Genomic DNA, 19,161 nt, shown 5'->3' with positions numbered 1-19,161 from the left:
TAATAAGTTGAATAAATTAATTTAAGTTTATTTGTAGCAATTTAAAATAAAATTATTTTTAAAAAAATTAAAATAGATTTTAACAATAAATTGCTAGATCAATCAAGGTCAAATTTAGCTAAAACAATTAAAATAGATTTTAACAACAATTAATTCGCTAGATCAATTAGGTCAAATTTAGCTTAGAATCGGATTGAGCAGGTGTTATATTAACATTTCAAACCAAATCGTAATAGAGTAATAGTATTCTTGATTCAACCTATACATAACAAGACTAAACCCTTTTTCGTCGGATTCGTGCAGTCCATCTAAGCTGAGGGCCTTAAGCTAGCACCAAAAGAATAATCGCATTTTCAATGCGAAAAGCTAGAGTATCAAGATTTGCATGACGTCATATTGATCTATCTACATTTTGAAAGGCAAGAAAAACCCACAAGGCAAAGGACATGTCTTTAATTCTATTACCTTCATATACGTTTTTTCAAACATTCAGACAATTATCAGGGTTTCACCTATCCTACATTGGCCTAGAACATATATAAAAGGAAAAAAAATCTATTTTTCATACACAGAATCATAATTTTCAAGAATTCAAGTACACAGGACTTGAACCATGATTACAAAATCAAAGTTAAGCATTGAGGTCCATTCTGGGTTTCGTTGTAGCTAATGGAGATGGAACAGTGAAGTTGCAACTAGGGCACTTGGGATTTGTCTTCAATGTAATCACATTAGCAAGCAACCAGGACAAGCAGCAACAAATATCCCTGTTGAAGAGAATGTAGTGCTAATCTCATCTTCTTTAATGTCACTGGCTGGTGCGGTTGGTGGTGGTGATCTCTTCTTAGTCATGGTCTCTCTCTCTGCTCTTTGCAAAGCAGACTTGACCTTATCAAGAGTGCAAACACTTTCACAATGACTTGAAGGTACAAGTTTCAATTCCAAGCAGCTTTCTTCCAAGAACCTCAATGGCGGAGACTTGGAATCTTGAACCTCTGATTCTTGGGTGGTTCTCTGTTTGTGATGCTTCCTGTTGTTAAGGGATGGTAATGGCAAGCTTACAGAGTTGCATCTCTGTGAGCATACCTTCCCTGCAGACTGCTAGAAAACCCCAATTCATCAAACATATTATTCGACTAAGCCAAAAACAAGAACACTCTGTTCTTCTACACTAAAAAATAAAAGATATATGTTTCGTGTCTACTGAAAAATATGTATTTAATCGAAATGATAACCAGAAGCCTAAATTCTGTACAAAAACTGTTCATCAATATGAGAGAAACTATCAAGATTGTTCCTTGGCTATAAAAAAGATTGGGGATAAAACCATATATACCTTTAAATTAAGAGGCACATCCCAAGTTTTTGTGAATTGCAATTCCAGGTCCAAATCTTTGTTACTAACCTTTGAAAACCCTCCAGGCAAGTCTTTTGTGATCAAAATCTCTGAATTGCTACTGTTGTTGGGTATCAATATATGCTATATAGAAAAAGATAGATATATAAAAAAGAAGAAAAATACTCTACTTATTAAAAGTGATAAATTATTTGTCTTTTTGAAAAAAAAAAAATTCTTCCCAATTTATTGATACAATTAATTGATTTTTTTATTTGATAATTAGATATACTCACATTGATACGTAAATTAAAATCAAGTTTTGTCTTCAAATAATTTTTAATAACATACACACGATTATATAGATCGATGTTAAATGAGAAATGATTACAAAGATTGCACACTCTCAACTAATCTTATGTAGGGGAGTGAAAACGCATGGAGCAGCTGCCAACCGATGCACAGTTCTATAACAATCATCGTTGTATCACGTGTAATCTTTCAAAATCAATTACCATGAGAGAAGGCACATTTTTTAAAGTTTTTGCATCAATTGTTTTAAGTGTCCATATCCATTATAAAATCACATGCATAGATATTATTAAACAATGGTTTGATAATTCTTCTACGTATAACTTTGTTTAAACTGAATTTTATTTTAAATTAATTTATAGATAAACCTGGTTGACTACAATATTTTTTTCAAAACAATACTATTTTATTAAAAACTAAATCAACATTATTTTTAGTTTAATTTTACAAAATCATGACCTAAATTTTGATTAACAAACTTCTAATAAGATATAATATTTATGACTAGTGATTGATAGTATAATTAATGTTGTTTTTTAAAGTGTTTTTTATTTTATAATTATATTAAAATAATATATTTTTTTATTTTTTAAAATTTATTTTTAATATCATTATAATAAAACAATAAAAAATAAATTTTCACTTACTAACTAGACGGTGTCTATATATTTTTTTATTAATATGATTGTTCGGATCAGTTTATTCGTACCTTAATTAATTTCACAAACTCTAAAATTAATAATTATGTAAGTTTTTAATAACTCTAAAATTTTTATAAGATTTAAATTAAAGATTATATTTAATATAATTAATAAATAATATGATTTTTTTAATTTCTTAAAATTTCTAAAAGTATAATATGTACAAATTAAAAGAAAAATACTATTCTAAAAACAAATAAAATTTTGTATGTGAAAGGTACTTTTTTTTATTAGTAACCTATCCCAGATAGGTTTAAAAACAAATCAAATGAAAGTTAACCCCGTGAAACAAAATCCGTTTGATTTTAATTATTTTAATTAACCTAAATTAATTTACCAGACTCATGTACTGAATTCACTCAGTCGAGTTTAATAACATTTATTGAAATTTGTTTCTTCTTAGTTAGGGAATCATCCTAAGCACACAATTCTGCAAGTCTTGACTCAGGAGAGAGGCCCATTTCCTTAAGAGTATTGAAAGTTGGAAATATAATAAAGGCCCAAAGTGTAGAAGTCCCACTTGAACTGAACCTAGTCGGAGGCTTTGGATGTCTATGAATGTTAAAATTATAGCATAGTTATTAAAATGCATTAAACTTTTAACTTAAAATTTATTTAAGATCGGCTTAATATTTAAATAGCTTGGAAAGAAAATTAATAGGATAAAAATCAGGTAAGATTTGGTTAACAATTTTATTTTTATCATTTTAATTTGGAACGAAGTTATTTTTTAATTTTATTTATCCTAAAAACAATTCTTAATGAGTTGGCAGCAACCAATGTTGTTAAACTTATAAGTTCACTCATAAAATTATATGATTTTACAAGTAAATTTATATATAACTTGTAAATTCAGGTTAAAAACTCGAATCTTAACAAACTCGGTTTAAATCGGTCAAACTCGGTCTACTCGGTCTGAGTTTACGAATTTGATGAAATTTACAAAATTTGTTAACTCACAGTCCCGGCTTTGCTTTTTTCCCAAACCTTAAATTCTCAAGTTTCAACCTTAGCACTGCTAGCATCAGCAACACTAATTCGGGTCTGGGATTTTGTTGGGGAAGTAGACAGGGCGAGTGAGAGAGGGGGAGGAAGAGGAAGAGGGGAGCATCAGCTACGCTAATTGGGGTTTGGGATTTTGTCGAGGATGTAGACAAGCAGGTGAGAGAGGGGGAGGAGAGAAAGAGGGGGATTTGAGAGACAGAATTTTAAGATGATGAAAATGATAGCCATGGAAGGAGGAGTAAAGTAAAGAAAGGCAAGAAAGGAGGAGAAGGACGGTGTGATTTTTGAAAGGAGGTTGGTGCAGTCACAGTGGTAAGAAGAAGTTTATGTGGTGCACAGTTGAGGTGAATATTTTACTTGTGTGGTCCACAATTGATGTGAATAATTTACTTATAGTTTAATTAAATTGTTTTGGTTTTAATTTATTTTTATGTAATTTAATATTTTAAAAATAAATTGACATGTTTTTACAACTTGTGAAGCTAAAGCAGCAAATTGGGTTACAAGTTTTTTATTTTTTATTTTTATTATTCTTATAATTTCAATACCCAAAAAGGATTTTATTGATGTTCTTGAAATATCGCATGCAAATAACTTGTACATTGAAAAAAAAACAAAATGAACAAAAAAAATGTTCTTAAAATGATGGCTAATCTTGTGGTGACATTTTTTTTTTAATTTCAATCAATATATCTAGGATTCAACTAATGAATGACCCTTAAAATAACTATTAAAAATAATTTAATATTTTTAATCAATTAATTATTTGAATTATGTATTTTAAGGTATTTGTACATTTATATTATTTATTTTGTATTTATTTTAATTATGTTGTATTATTATTTGCTACTTAATTGAAATTGTTAATATATAATTAGTTAAAATATTTTACTTATAATTTTACGATTTTACAACCCGAGTTTATATTATATATTTCGTGTTGTGTTAAAAAACGATTTTAACAATCTTAGCAGCAACAATCAAGCTAAAGACAAAACATATTTGTTTCCTAGGCCGACCACACAACTTTGCTTACAATATATTTGATGTGGTAAACTATGACTGTTTTGGGAGTCATTGATCTTTTGCTGTCAGCTTCACTGCCTAGAAGATGCATATTTAACAATTATCAACTGATAGAGGAAGCCTATATCCAAACCAATCACACAACCTTTCGTCTTCCAATTTCCTTCTATTTTTATATGTACACAATTAACATATCCTCAATTACCCTTTTGATTTTTATTTTTTTTGGTTGTGAAAAAAATTAAACAGACAGATGAAAATCCAGACCCTTTTTTTTAATGAATAAATTATGTGAATAAAATTTATAAAAGAGGTAGAGGAGGGCATGCACAGCACTAGATAGAAGTCAAAGTATCAATGTTGATGCTCCTCAAAAAGTCAATGCTGGTGAAGTTGGCAGCAAAAATAAATAATAATATTAATAATAATAACAACAACAAAATAATTGAGGAGCTACTAGCCAAAGAGCCAAACGAAATAGCAGAAGACTACTAGCAAGTATACGGTGTTGCGAAGGTCGTTTACTTTGGTACGTATTTGAAAAATAGGTAAAATAAGAAATTATTGTTTTTTTTTATTGGTAGAAAGAAATAATGATTGTCCTCATTTAATATTTTGGTTATTATAAACCCTAACTGGTCTAAAAGATCGGTCACAGGAATTGATTATATAAATATAATATATTAACACTAAAAATACATTATATTTAAAGTAAGATGCATTGTTTAATTATCTTATGTATACTAAGGTATTGTCGTGTTTTCTAATGATAGGTAAGTTTAAGGTTTAAAAAACGTTATTCTCAGTAAGACGATTTTTATCTTATTGAGTAAAATCTAATCGTTTAAATATTAACAAAAAGAAAAACTAACTCTTATTTAATATTAGATATACGTCTTATGTATAAATTTATAATCTTAGATATTAAAAGAAAAAAAAATGATTTTCTTTGTATTTTTAAAATATTGGTCTGGTTTTCGTAACTTTACTGGCTATTAAAGCTCAAAATGCATGCTAACACATATTTTTTTGAATTCTTAAAATTCCAAGTTTTCTCCAAAATGTTGCAATATATATATATATATATATATATATATATATATATGGAAAAACAAAAAAAAATATCTTGTTTTCATGCATACCACTAAAAAATATAAGAAATTTCATATCTTATTTTCATACCAAAACAAATACCGAATTTGTATTTATACAATATAAAAATACAAACTAATATTAATCAAAATTGATAGAAAAATACACTAGAAAGCCACAAATTATTTTTTGAAAAGATTTTGAAATTTTTCATAATTGCATAAAGATAATGTATTAGCACCCAAAATATATCATATCTTTACTATGACTACTCTAAAAATTAATTCAAAAGGTATTAATTCTTAATTATACTACAAAAATAATATCAACAAAACAAACAATAATATTTTTACTATTAATACTCTAAAAATTAATTATACTAAAAAAAGAATATTAAGAAAACTAATAATAATATTTTTAATACCAATACTTGTAATTATATTAAAAGTGTAGGTAACCCAAAGCGCCAAGTGACGCTGTGTTGTGCGGGCTTGGGGTAGTGCTACCCAAGCACCATGTGCCGCTTGATTTGCCTACGGCTAGGATCCAATTCTGTATTGGGTTCTGCCCTGCTAGGCCAAAGGCTAGCCTTGGGCCATGCTTGTGAGTGCCCAAGCTAATACACCACCTAGTACTTGGACTGCAGCCAAGAGGAAGCAGGCCTAACACAACGTGGCGGTTGGGTTGTCCGCCTTTAAAAAAGAACCCAAACGTCACGTGTCCCAACGTGGTTATTTTTATAGTAATAAATTTTTTTTAAAATTTATTGATGATGATAATAATATTTATGCTCTTATAAATTTTACTGAAAATACTAAAATTTTTATAATACAAATACTAATATTTTTAGTAGCAATAATATGAATTATTATAAAAATCATATTATTTATAACACCAAATATAATAATATTTTAGAGATGAATACTGTTAATTATACTAAAAAATAATATTAATAGAACAAATAATAATAATTTTGAAATCAACACTATTAATTAGACTAAAAAAGACACAAGCAGTAAGGAGTTTTTGGAGAACAGAAAGATGCGACTCATTCCTCTTAATTAAAGTCCTTGCAAATCAATTCAATGCCCACTCCACTCATTATTAAAATCCTTTTGATTTTTTATTTTATTAATATAGGTGTCCGAGATAATTTATATATATTTCGACTAATTTTATAAATCCTGAAATTAATGATTATATAAATTTTTAATAATCCTAAAATTTATGAGATTAAAACTAATATTTTCTAGATAACAAAACACTAGTTGAACTACACTAGTTAAAAATCCTTTTAATTTTAATTTACCTGAATCATAATTCAGATCTTGTACTGAGTTGACTCAGTCGATTGAAATTTGTTTCTTCTTAGCTACGGCATCATCCCAAGCACACAATCCTGCAAGTCTTAGACTCAGGAGAGAGGCCCATTGCCTTAAGAGTAATGAAAGGTGGAAATATAATAAAGGCCCAAAGTGAAGATATATCGTCAAGTCCCACTTGAACTGAACCTAGTCGTAGGCTTTGGATTCCTTGGAAACCCATATGATTTAGGTGTCAATATAAATACTTGAACAAATTCACCCAAATAAATCTGCGACTTAACAGATTAATTTACAATTCAAATTAATCTATAATTTAATTGATTCATAAAATCATATTAAAAATAAGATTTATGTTTATTTTTTTTAAATAAAAATAATAAAATTGAATTGTTTTGATAACTCGATTTGACTAATCCAGTGACAAACTTTTTTTTAAGCATATTTTTATAACATAACTAATTTTGTACCAGTTCACATAATGTAATAAAAATAGGAAAGGTATGTATATACATGTATTTGACAAACGATAAACGTCCAAAACTCAAGATATGAACCAAAACAGTCTAAATCCCTTTTTGCTACTAGTTGAGCTCTCTTGAATTAAATAACTTAAGAGAATTTAAATGTGTTTAATAACGTTATTGAAATTATATTTTTTATTTAAAATTAATTTTTTAATATTTTAAAATTGTTTTGATATACTAATATTAAATATATATATATATATATATATATATTTTTTTTTAAATTATAATTTTAATACATTTTTAAGAAGAAATGCTTTAAATCATAATTATTACCAAACTTCTAAAAACCTCCTTTTATTTCTATTAAAAACCCTATAATTTAGACATCACGACAATGACCTTCAACCTTGTTTATTGTCCATTAAAAATGAGAAAAAATTGATCAATCGATTGATGTTCTTGTATTAATTGGACAAGTTAATTTTCAACAAGTTAATATATTTTTAACCATGCCATGTTAAATTATTGACCCTGAAATTGTAAGAGTAAACTTTAAACTAAGTAAAAAAGATTGGTGGAAATAAAATAAGCTGCTCTCTCTCCCTCCATCTTCCTCCCCCTCCCTCCCTCTATAAGGTCAGAATTAGAAAATTTGAAGTCCTTTTCCTTCCTTCACCCAAAGGAAAGGTGGCTGGCCTTGGTTTTGGTGTTGTTGAAATGTCATAATCTACAACCTCATCTTCTTTTTATAACAAAACAACTATATCCAGCTCATCCTAAGACATGCCATCGTTGTAGATGTTTATTACACTATTGACTTAGTATTCTCATATTTTTAATTTGTTATGAGTGTTCTTTCAGAAATGGCTTTGAACAGGCATATTGACCTTTTCTTCTATTAAAAAAAAAAAAAACCTAAGTTAGCTGGTGTTAGGTAAGTTTCAATGTCCAATGTCTAATGTACACAATACAATATGCATATATATTTTTTGATTCGAATGCTAAGATGTATTTTCATTTCAATTAATATTAAATTATCTTTCCAGAATATTATATCCCTCTGATGTATTAAAAAAGACTTAATAAATTTATTTAGAAGTTGGTCTCGAGATTTGAACTAAAATAATAATAATAAAAAAAAAATCTCCTTAAACATCAAATCAACTTCTTAAAATTTATATAAAAAAACTTACTAATTAAATTTAAATCTATCATAAAAAAACCTAATGAGAATCTCATAAAAAAACATAATGAATCTCATAAACATCGAATCCTACCTAATTAAGAATATACTTAGAGTATACACGGGACCAAACTCCATTTGATATTTAATATCGAAGAATAATCCAAAATAATTTTGAGGGGAGCTCAATTAGTCAGGTTTTAATTTTGTTTTTCAATAATCACGAATTCTAGTTTTAATATGGTTATTGGAGGTTTATATGATCGTTAATTTCAGGACCAGTGAGATTAGTTAAGATATACACAAGCTGGCCCACATATTTATATTAATAATAATAATAATAAATAATCCAAGAGAATACATACAAATACAAGTCGAAACCTACGGCCATTTTCGTTAGGAGAAAATATACCTGCTACCCGTGTATTGAGTCAACTTGATATGCACTCGTAATTAAGAATATACTTAGAGTATACACGGGACCAACCTCCATTTGATATTTAATACTGAAGATAGGTAGGCAGAAGCTAATTCATTTGTAGGATTCGATGTTGATCTCTCTGGATTAAATAATTATATTCTTTGCTTCGTATCGGCTGGCAAGAATCGAGAGGTAACTCATTAATCGCAAGATCAATCTTTATATTTTTATAGATTTCGACTTGTTCAAAGTAAATATATAATTAGAATATTTTGCAATAAAATAAATTATAATTAAATAATTGAATAAATTCATTCATTCATCAGCGTTATTTACTGAAACAACATTAAATTAATAACTGAACAAGTTGATTAATTCAAACAACACGCATTCAATCTTTGAATATTTCGACTTGTTCATGTAAATATTTTTATAGATTTCGACTTGTTCAGTGATTTCAATGTAAATGTATTAGAATCTTTTGCAATAAAATAAATTATAATTAAATCTTTGAATAAATTCATTCATTCATCAATGTTATGTTACTGAAACGACATTAAATTAATCACTGAACGTTAAGTGAATGAACGTTAAACAATTCAACAAGTTGAGATTAGAAACAAGTTGATTCAAACAACACGCATGCATTCAATCAACATAATTAATGAAGACCATTCATCAGTCATTTATTTAATGTAGAATAAAAACTTGTATTAATTTATCGTTCACCTAACCACTTTGTAATTTTATGGATTGCTTACTACAGACTTCGACATGATCGGTTTGGACGAGGATGACTTGATTTGGAAAAATAAAATAAAATTATGATAAGTGAAAGATGGCTTAAGAGTACTCTTATTCATACAAAAAATCTAATAACTACCATGATTTATTTTGTAATATGGATTTTATATATCCATTATTTGGTACCTATACTTTTTATTCTTTTTATTGGAGCCTCTTATGTTTTTTTTTAATAATTGATTGAGTCCCTCTACTCTTTCTTTTGTTTTGTAATAGTCCTTCCATCATAATACTATGATTTCATGCGCTTACATGGAATTAATTTTTCTTTTAGATACTGAATTGAATGCTGGACGACGCATAATCCAATAACTCCTATTTTGTTTTTAAAAAATTCTCTCTTTTGATATGAAAATTAAATAATTAAAATTAAATAAATAAATTAAGAAAAAAGCATTAGCCTAAACAAACCTAATTAATTAAAGTAGTTAAATTAATTTCCACATGTTTATTTATTTTCTCTATTTCTTTCATTACATAATCTAAAAAATAAAAGAGTTAATTCAGTAGAAAAAAAATGTCATGTAGACACATATCAGTTCGATGTATTGAAAAGATTTAATAAATTTATTTATAAGTTGGTCTCCAAATTTGAACTAAAATAATAATAATAATAATAATAAGACAAAACATACTTGTTTCCTCAACTTTGCTTACAATAGTTAATGACTTTTTGTGAGCCATTGATCTTTTGCTGTTAGCTTCACTGCCTAAAAGATACATATTTAACAATTATCAACTGATAGATGAAGCCTATATCCAAACCAATCGCACAGCCTTTCGTCCTCCAATTTCCTTCTATTTTTCTTATGTACACAATTAACATATCCTCAATTACCCTTTTGATTTTTATTTTTTTAATGAATTAATTACTTGAATAAAATTTATAAGAGACGTAGAGGAGGGCATGAAGAGCACTAGCTAGAGAGCCAAATAAATTGCAGAAGACGTCACACCTTCATTAATTATTGGTTGTAAATGCCTATGTAAGGAAACAATATATAATCTTATGTGCAGAACTTGAGAGGGATTCACAGACATTTTGGTCCAGGGAAGGCCACAACCGGGCCATTTTGTATTGCTTCTAAGACCTCCAAGAAACCCAAAAGAAGAAAAAACTCTTTTTATACTTGAAATTTATATATTTTATGTTTAAATTTTATCAAATAAAATAAAATAATGAGATTTAAACTAAAGACCGTTTAATCAATAAAATTTTAATATTATATTAAAAATTTATTATAATTTAAAAATTTAAATGAGATTTCAATATATAATTTATATATATTTTTAATGGAAAAATATAACCCGTAAGGAATCACCTCCATTAGGCCTTCATTAGGAACGTAGTTTCCCAAAATCTATCCCCTCTAAACTTGAAAGATAAATCAAGGGAGAGAGGGTTTCTCAATATTATGAAAGGAAAACCAACATGGTTAGTACTGGGCATGACCATTTTGGGGTAATAATTTTAGGATAATCTACAAGGTTGGTGTGATCACATTTCCAAGCCCCACAAATGAAATTTTCAGAAGCCCTTTTAATTTTCATATATGTTTGAATTTTCTTCTTATTCGTCCATTTTTTAGTTCCTTCACAGAATTTTCAACGAAGAATAAAGGAAAAAACTATGAGTATAACAGTAAATTAATAAAAAGATTCTTCTGTGGGGAATCATGAACCAGAATAATAATGAATTGGAAATGAGTTAGGTGTTGTAGTGGGTAACGAGTACCTCACTGGTTGATGAATTCATGGTTTTATAAACTTATCATTTACTACTGTTCCTGCTCCTACCTTTCACACCTACTGCATGTCCACACAATCATTATTACTATAAATATGTAGCAAGTTTGCCTTCCCATGCATTCCATTTCAAGCAGAAATATTCTTGACTGCTGAGGTAGAGCCACCATTTATCACAGTTTGCAGCAAACACACTTTTTGTGCGATGGCAACACCAACTTCGATATCGTTCGCAGTCCGAAGGTGCGAACCAGAATTGGTTGCACCAGCTAAGGCCACACCTCATGAATTCAGACAGCTTTCTGATATTGATCGCCAACTATACCTCCAATTTCAATCACCACATTACAACTTGTATGCACACAATCCATCGATGCAAGGGAAAGATCCTGTGAAGGTAATAAAGGAGGCAATTGCGCAGGCACTTGTGTATTATTACCCTTTTGCTGGTAGGATTAGATCACAGGGGCCAGACAATAAGCTTATGGTTGATTGTACTGGTGAGGGTGTCTTGTTCATCGAAGCCGATGCCGATGCCACGGTTGAGCAGTTTGGTGATCCAATTCCATCTCCATTCCCATGCTTTCAGGAGCTTCTTTACAACGTCCCAGGATCAGAAGGGATCCTCAATACCCCATTATTGCTTTTCCAGGTACGTATAGGACATTATTGGCTAATGTTTATTCATTCTTTCATTATTATTATCGAGAAAATGATTGCTCCGTATGCTTATTCAAAAATATAATTAAAACAATGATGGTAATATTCCATCAATTACATTCTCATAAAGTAGTAATAATTTTACATTATATTAACAGGTGACACGCTTGAAGTGTGGTGGTTTTGTACTTGGGTTCCGTCTTAATCACCCAATGACTGATGCACTTGGCATAGTTCAGCTATTGAATGCCATAGGTGAGATTGCACGAGGTGCTCATGCCCCTTCAATTCTACCTGTGTGGCAAAGGGAACTCCTCTGTGCTAGGAATCCGCCACGAGTTACTTGCAGACACAATGAATATGGTAATGATGCTCCTGTTGCTGTTGATCCTACAGCCAAGGTGCCTGAATTCCACGGCCAGGTTCCCGCTGTAGCCCACCGTAGTTTTGTTCTCAACCGCAAGGAATTATCCAACATTCGTAGATGGATTCCTTCTCATTTACACCCATGTTCAAATTTTGAGGTAATAAGTGCATGCTTATGGAGATGCTATGCCATAGCATCTCAAGCTAACCCTAATGAGGAGATGCGCATGCAAATGCTTGTGAACGCACGTTCCAAATTTAACCCTCCATTACCGAAAGGATATTATGGTAACGTCCTAGCTTTGCCAGCAGCTGTAACAAATGCTAGGAAGCTTTGCTTAAACTCTTTAGGGTATGCATTGGAATTGATAAGAAATACCAAGAATAGAATAACTGAGGAGTACATGAGATCATTGGCTGATCTAATGGAGATAACCAAAGGGCAGCCTATAGGGTTACAATCATATGTTGTGTCAGACTTAACAAGTATTGGGTTCGATCAGGTGGACTATGGATGGGGCAACACGATTTATACTGGGCCACCCAAGGCCATGCCTGATGAAATTTCTATTGCAGGAACCTATTTCCTGCCGTATCGATTCAAGAACGGAGAGCGTGGGGTTATGCTTTTGGTTTCCTTACGTGCACCAGTTATGGAGAGATTTGCAATACTATTAGAGGAATTGGCAAGGCATGACCCAGAAAGAAGCCAAGAACAACAAGAAATGATACCAAGCTCCCTATAAGACGGAGGAGAAGCTATGATATTATTCTATTCTTGGCCGGAGAAGCCTTTGGTACCAAAAAAATATTACCAGCAACCCCGTACTCTTTGACCTTGTTGTGATTGTATACTTAGATATATGAGTTGGAGTTTTCATGAAAATCTGGTGATATGTGGTTTCAAATTGTTTACAGTTGTAAAATTTAAGTCCCATGACTGTTATTTTGTTTAGTGTGATATCACTTTTGTATTCAATAATAAGATCAATATTTTGTTTCCAATAGTTTGATTGATCCTTGTTTCGTGAGTTAATTAGGGTTTTGATCTTTTATATAAAATTAGGGTTTTGATCAACATATGCCATTTTGTTGAACAAAAATAATTGGAAATCCATTGATTTTTTCTACTTTTTTGCCTGAGTCAAAGCAACACCATAATAACTTAGGAAAGCTGCATGGAATTTTTTTTTAATTTTATATAGATTATCAGTTTTGCTAAAAAGTATAATGAGTCTAAGTTCAACTATAATAATGATTTTATAATATTTAAATAAAAATTATTAACAATATGTTAGTCATACGATTATTAATGACATGGCAAGTATCTAAATAAAGACTTGGGGAAAACTGGAAGGTTTTTGAATTTCGGAGAGCCAAAAGATTTAAACAGAAGGAAGAAGAGTAATAATTTTCAAAGAATAATTTTAAGTTTTTTTTAAGGAATCAAGTGAAAAAATCAACTCTCTGCTCTTTCTCTCTATATAATATAAGAGGTGAAAATGGGCGCTTGAATGATGACAATATTATCTCGATTATCCTAAAAAAATAAATGTCATTGCTATTATTTGACAAAAGAAAAATGAAAAAATATATATAAAAAAAAGGAGAAAAATTCAATGCTAGTGAGGTTGACGTATAAGAGTTTGCAAAACAGAAACTACTTTAAAAGCAAAATACTCTATAAAGTAGATCTAAATAAAAATGAAAAAAAAAAATCAATTACAATGAGCTTTGTTAAAAAAAAGAAAACTCTATAGTGTAATTTTTTTCCCCTTTTCCCACATATCTTTATATCACAAGTATATAGCAAGAGAATCCCAAACGAAATAGAATGAATAAAAAAAAATCAAATAATATGATAACGTATAAGTTTTTGTGGATGAAAAATCAATTACAATGAGCTTTGTTAAAAAAAAGAAAACTCTATAGTGTAATTTTTTTTTCCCCTTTTCCCACATATCTTTATATCACAAGTATATAGCAAGAGAATCCCAAACGAAATAGAATGAATAAAAAAAAATCAAACAATATGATAACGTATAAGTTTTTGTGGATGCCGTTACCGATGAAATTATAATTGGATTCAAACATGGAAGCTCGTATAATGATGTGTTACTTATACCGACAGAATTGTCAATGGATTGATAGACAAAATAATTATATGTACACAATTAACATATCCTCAATTACCCTTTTGATTTTTATTTTTTTGGTTGTGAAAAAAATTAAATAGACAGATGAAAATCTAGACCCTTTTTTTTAATTAACTATGTGAATAAAATTTATAAAAAGAGGTAGAGGAGGGCATGCACAGCACTAGATAGAAATCAATGTATCAATGTTGATGCTCCTCAAAAAAGTCAATGCTGGTGAAGTTGGCAGCAAAAATAAATAATAATAATAATAATAATAACAAAATAATTGAGGAGCTACTAGCTAGAGAGCCAAACCAAATTGCACAAGAAGAGTAGCTAGTATGCGGTGTCGTGATTGTTGTTATCTAATTTTTAACTTATTTTTTTAATAAAATTTTAAAAATATCTAAAAATAGTGAAAAATAACGAAAATCTAAAAAATATGTTTTTTTAATATATTTGCATTGTTTTTAGTATATTCAACATCATCTCAAAAGAATTTAAATTTTCAAAGATCTTTGGAACACGTTTGACTTTTAATGTGTTACTTTTTTTAAAAAAAGCACCCACACTCCAACATAATAAATGCGCTTATAAAATGGCTCATTAGGTAATCTGGGTTACAAATAACAAAACCAAAATAACCTCAACTAACATTTATTACTCCAAATTAATTTTAGAGTTAGATTTATTAGCATAGTTTTGAAACCCGACCCGGTGGTCGACCCGGTCTAATGACCGGGTCATGGGTTAGATGGGTTGATCCGGGTCAACCCAAAATTTTTTTTTTTAAGAAAATCCCACATTCTCTCATTCCCCATCATGCACACACTGAAGAAAAAAAACTAGAAAACCTGGAGAGTAAGAGAGAAATTAATTAACTTTTCTCTTCTAGCCGTCGGTGACTTCTTCTTCTCCAGCAATAGCACCTTGGTCACATACCAATTATGAGCCTCAATCTCCAGCAACAGCATGCACACCCAAAACGAAAAGAGACTGAAGGTCTCCAAACATCTTGGTTGATGAAGGGCACTTCTTCGCATTCAGATAAGAAGAATTCCTTGCTGCTGGGGCTTGCCTGGTCTTTTTCGCGAGAATCTTTTTTCTTGCAGAACTCTGCGTCCTGGGACTTAATGCTATTGCTGCCATTGCTTGAGTTCTTTGCAACAGCAGGTAAGTTCAGATCTTGCTGTTCCGGATTGGTGTTTGTCTCCAAGTGAATCGGTCCTTGGATGATGAACTCATCAAGTTCTTTTGACTCACAATATTGAGGTTCCAGGATTGAAGAATCTTGAGAACAGGTGATGGGATCTTTGGGAAATGAGTCCATGCCAACTTGACTATTGTATGGTTCTGATTTTGGACCCGTTGATGCAATTTTACCACTGCTTCCAAGATCTTGAAACGATTCAGTAGAATCGGGCAAATTGCTTCCTTTCCATTCCTCTGCTATTCCTTCAAGATCAGAAGACTCATCGGCATCATCTTCTGGGAGTTTTTCAAGATCAAAATTTCTCAAAGGTTTGCAATGAGTAGGGATGAACTCAAGGAGATCGGGTCTCAGCCGAGTTTGTTTGGGTCACCCGGGTTCCGGGTCAACCCACCGGGTCGACCGGGTTTTGCCAGGCCAATTCCCAAACGGGTTTTTACTTAGACCCGGACCGGTCCCAGGCCTGGGTCGGCCGGGTCCCGGGTCGACCTGCCGGGCTGGTCCGAGTTTTAAAACTATGTTTATTAGCATTGGTAAATATTCAATTCCGGGTAATTTCAATTCTGAAATTGGTAATAACCTCAACTAACATTCATTACTCCAAATTAATTTTAGAGTTAGATTTATTAGCATTGGTAAATATTCAATTCCGGGTAATTTCAATTTTGAAATTGGTAATTACTCAACTATGAATATTTCCAACTCTAGTATTGGTAAAAATTCTACTATGAATAATTTCAACTTTGGTGTGGTAAAAATTCACAACTAAAAAACAATCAGTATATATGTTTTTATTCCTGATTTTGATATCAGTAAATAAATTGATAAGATACATTTATTTATTTTTTGTTTTCTGAGACATGCACAATTTTTATTTCTTCATTTTTATTTTATTTTATGTTTTTGGAGCTGGGTCCAGCTCAGTCCATGTGGGTTGGGCTTGACCTAGCCAGCCCAGTCAGGTCACTGGCCCAAACCAACAAGAGGCAAGCGTGGAGTATCTCCATGCGTGCATGCACAATGCGAAGGTAATTAATTTACCTTCGTACAGTGCAATGCTCCTCTGAAAATGAGGCAGAGAAAAACAAAAGGATAAACTGGCGTACCTATTTTGCCGGGGACGATGAAGACGACAGTGATGCTCCTCCTGAGTGATTGGGCGACACTTAGCAAGGGACCCGTTTCAAACTTCCCTCATGTTCTTTTGGCTTTGCTTCTTTGGCTACTACTTGTTGTAACCCATTTTTGGGTCCCCACAAAAAAAAAATTATATATATATATATATATATATAATAACTGTTGTTACTCATTTTTGAGCCATACGTGCTATTGGAGATGGTGTATAGTTCAGGAGTTTAGGCTAATTAGGAGTCTTTTAAATGATAAATTCGTTCCTTTTCTATTTGGTTTCTAAGGTTGGATAAATCCCTCAGAAGCTGCACTAAAAAATTGGCTCTGCCGTTGTTGCAATTTTTTGTTCCAACTTAGGTTTTGATTCTAATGCAATATCCGACCATCTCGGCTATATTTTGTCACTCATAACATGTTGAAAATTTACCTACATTTTTATTGGGTCCTAGGGCTCGCTATTTTATGGCAGACTCTCAGTCATATCGGGATACCCGACATTCGTCAGTTTTCGAATCAGATCAGGAGACCATTTTTTTTTACCAACTAGATTGCAGCCCAATTCTGTTCTGTAAAACGATTTTATCTCACCTTGAATCCTTCATGAAAGTTGTAGTTCTACATGTGTAGATGAATTTGGGTTTTTGAATCACTTGATTTCGATATCAGAAGCTCAAGATATTCATGTTTGAATATCTTACGAGGAAACAAAAATTCTGCCGCAAAACTTTTCTGCCGCAGAAAGGATTTCTGCCCCCGAGTTTGCAAGACTGAAATGAAAAAAACTGAAGTAAGGGAGTTAATTGCAGATAAAAATGGGAAGAAACTTGGCTGGGTTTTGGGAAAAAAATAGAAAAATGGATAGGATCAGTAAAAGACAGAAAAAATCTGTCACCATGAATTACGTGGCTGCTGCTGTATTTCTTTTGCAGCAATACAAACGACGCCGTCATACATTACTTCGCATTTATTCTTTTCTTTCTTCAGCTAAGGAAAGCAGCGGCACCGTTTTGAAACAGCCCCTGTGGCACTGTTTATGTGCATTGTTCAGAACGGTACGTCCCTCTGCAACCGTTGCCTGCTAATTTTTGAAAACCTCTCGTCCTTGCACCCTCTGCAACCTGGCATATACAACACAACCCCCCTTTTCACGCAAAAATTTACAGCTGCAACTCATAGCTCCAGTCCAAGGAAACCGCTTTGCCCCTCACTGTGCCAGCTGTGAAACAAGACGCAAAGAGGAGCCTCATCATCATCTAAGGGCTGAGATTGTTTCCCTAACAGAGACGGTGGAGATGAGAGAATGTGAGGGTGGTCTCCAGTTCAGGCATATATATGAGACTGCTTGGTAAAACGAAAGGAGGAGGAGAAAAAAAGGGAAGGAGGCGGAGAAGAGTAGAAAAGAGAGAAGGGAGAGAAGCAGAAAATCAGTTCAAGGAGGAGGGAAGATCACTGTCAGCTCATCTTACCTTGCCGAAAAGGATTTCACAAAACTCTAAAAAGGGTTTTAAAGAAGCTCCTAACGGCAGAAAGGGGAAGGCTTTCTTTGGTCTTCAGAATCAGCAAAGCAAAGGTTTTTCCACCTTTCTACACTTCCTCGTCTGCAAGCTACATCAGCAGGATTTAGCCCGTGATCATGCTCTTCAAAGTTCGTTCCTTTTACATTGAAACTGGTATGGCAGTTCTTTTTTTTCTCGCATGAAACTAGTCTGGCAGTGTTCCTATATTGATGAAAGGAGATAGGTCATGAGTCACACTACCTAGGATTGTGGGTTTAAAATCTTGCTTTCAGAATTTCGGCCCCCCCCCCCCCCCCGACGTGACAAGTTTATTTTGGTGCAGGATTAATAACTTTAGCTATGATGCCTGTGGTTTAATTGGTGCAATTAACCGTTGTTTTGAGTTTCAATCAGGACTTTGGTCCCCCCCGTGTGACCAACTTATTTTTCTGATATTTTTGCTAGCTTCAACTGTGATGTTTGCATTTAATATTTGTGATAAATAATGCTTTTAATAAAAAATATAAAAATATATTTTTGTGTGTTGCATACGGCCAATACCCTAACATGCTTTTTATGCCTTTTAAAAAACAAATATTTGAACTTTCAAAAATGTGTTTTCGCATGGATTTCTTAAACACAACAAAAAATTATTTTCTTGCATCTTGGATTTTACAACATGTTTGTAAATTCCAAAGAGTGTTGGCCAATATTCCAAAAATATAAAAATCTTGTTTTTGGG

The 19,161-nt window shown here is 31.5% G+C and overlaps 1 protein-coding gene and 1 pseudogene across 1 annotated transcript; one reads left to right on the top strand and one right to left on the bottom strand.

The window, feature by feature from the left end:
• Positions 1–193: 193 nt before the first annotated feature.
• LOC118061194 (uncharacterized) lies at positions 194–2,695 on the bottom strand (annotated as a pseudogene).
• Positions 2,696–11,529: 8,834 nt separating this feature from the next.
• Positions 11,530–13,451, top strand: LOC118061191 (benzyl alcohol O-benzoyltransferase). The gene is made up of 2 exons (XM_035074581.2): positions 11,530–12,070; positions 12,237–13,451. Exons 1-2 carry the CDS (start codon positions 11,624–11,626, stop codon positions 13,188–13,190), a joined length of 1,401 nt encoding a protein of 466 aa, XP_034930472.1. The 5' UTR covers positions 11,530–11,623; the 3' UTR covers positions 13,191–13,451.
• The last annotated feature ends 5,710 nt before the right edge of the window (positions 13,452–19,161 follow it).

The sequence above is a fragment of the Populus alba genome, chromosome 1 (assembly GCF_005239225.2).
Source record: "Populus alba chromosome 1, ASM523922v2, whole genome shotgun sequence".
In the NCBI taxonomy this organism is placed as follows: Eukaryota; Viridiplantae; Streptophyta; class Magnoliopsida; order Malpighiales; family Salicaceae; genus Populus; species Populus alba.
This window is presented reverse-complemented; position numbering and strand designations above follow the sequence as displayed.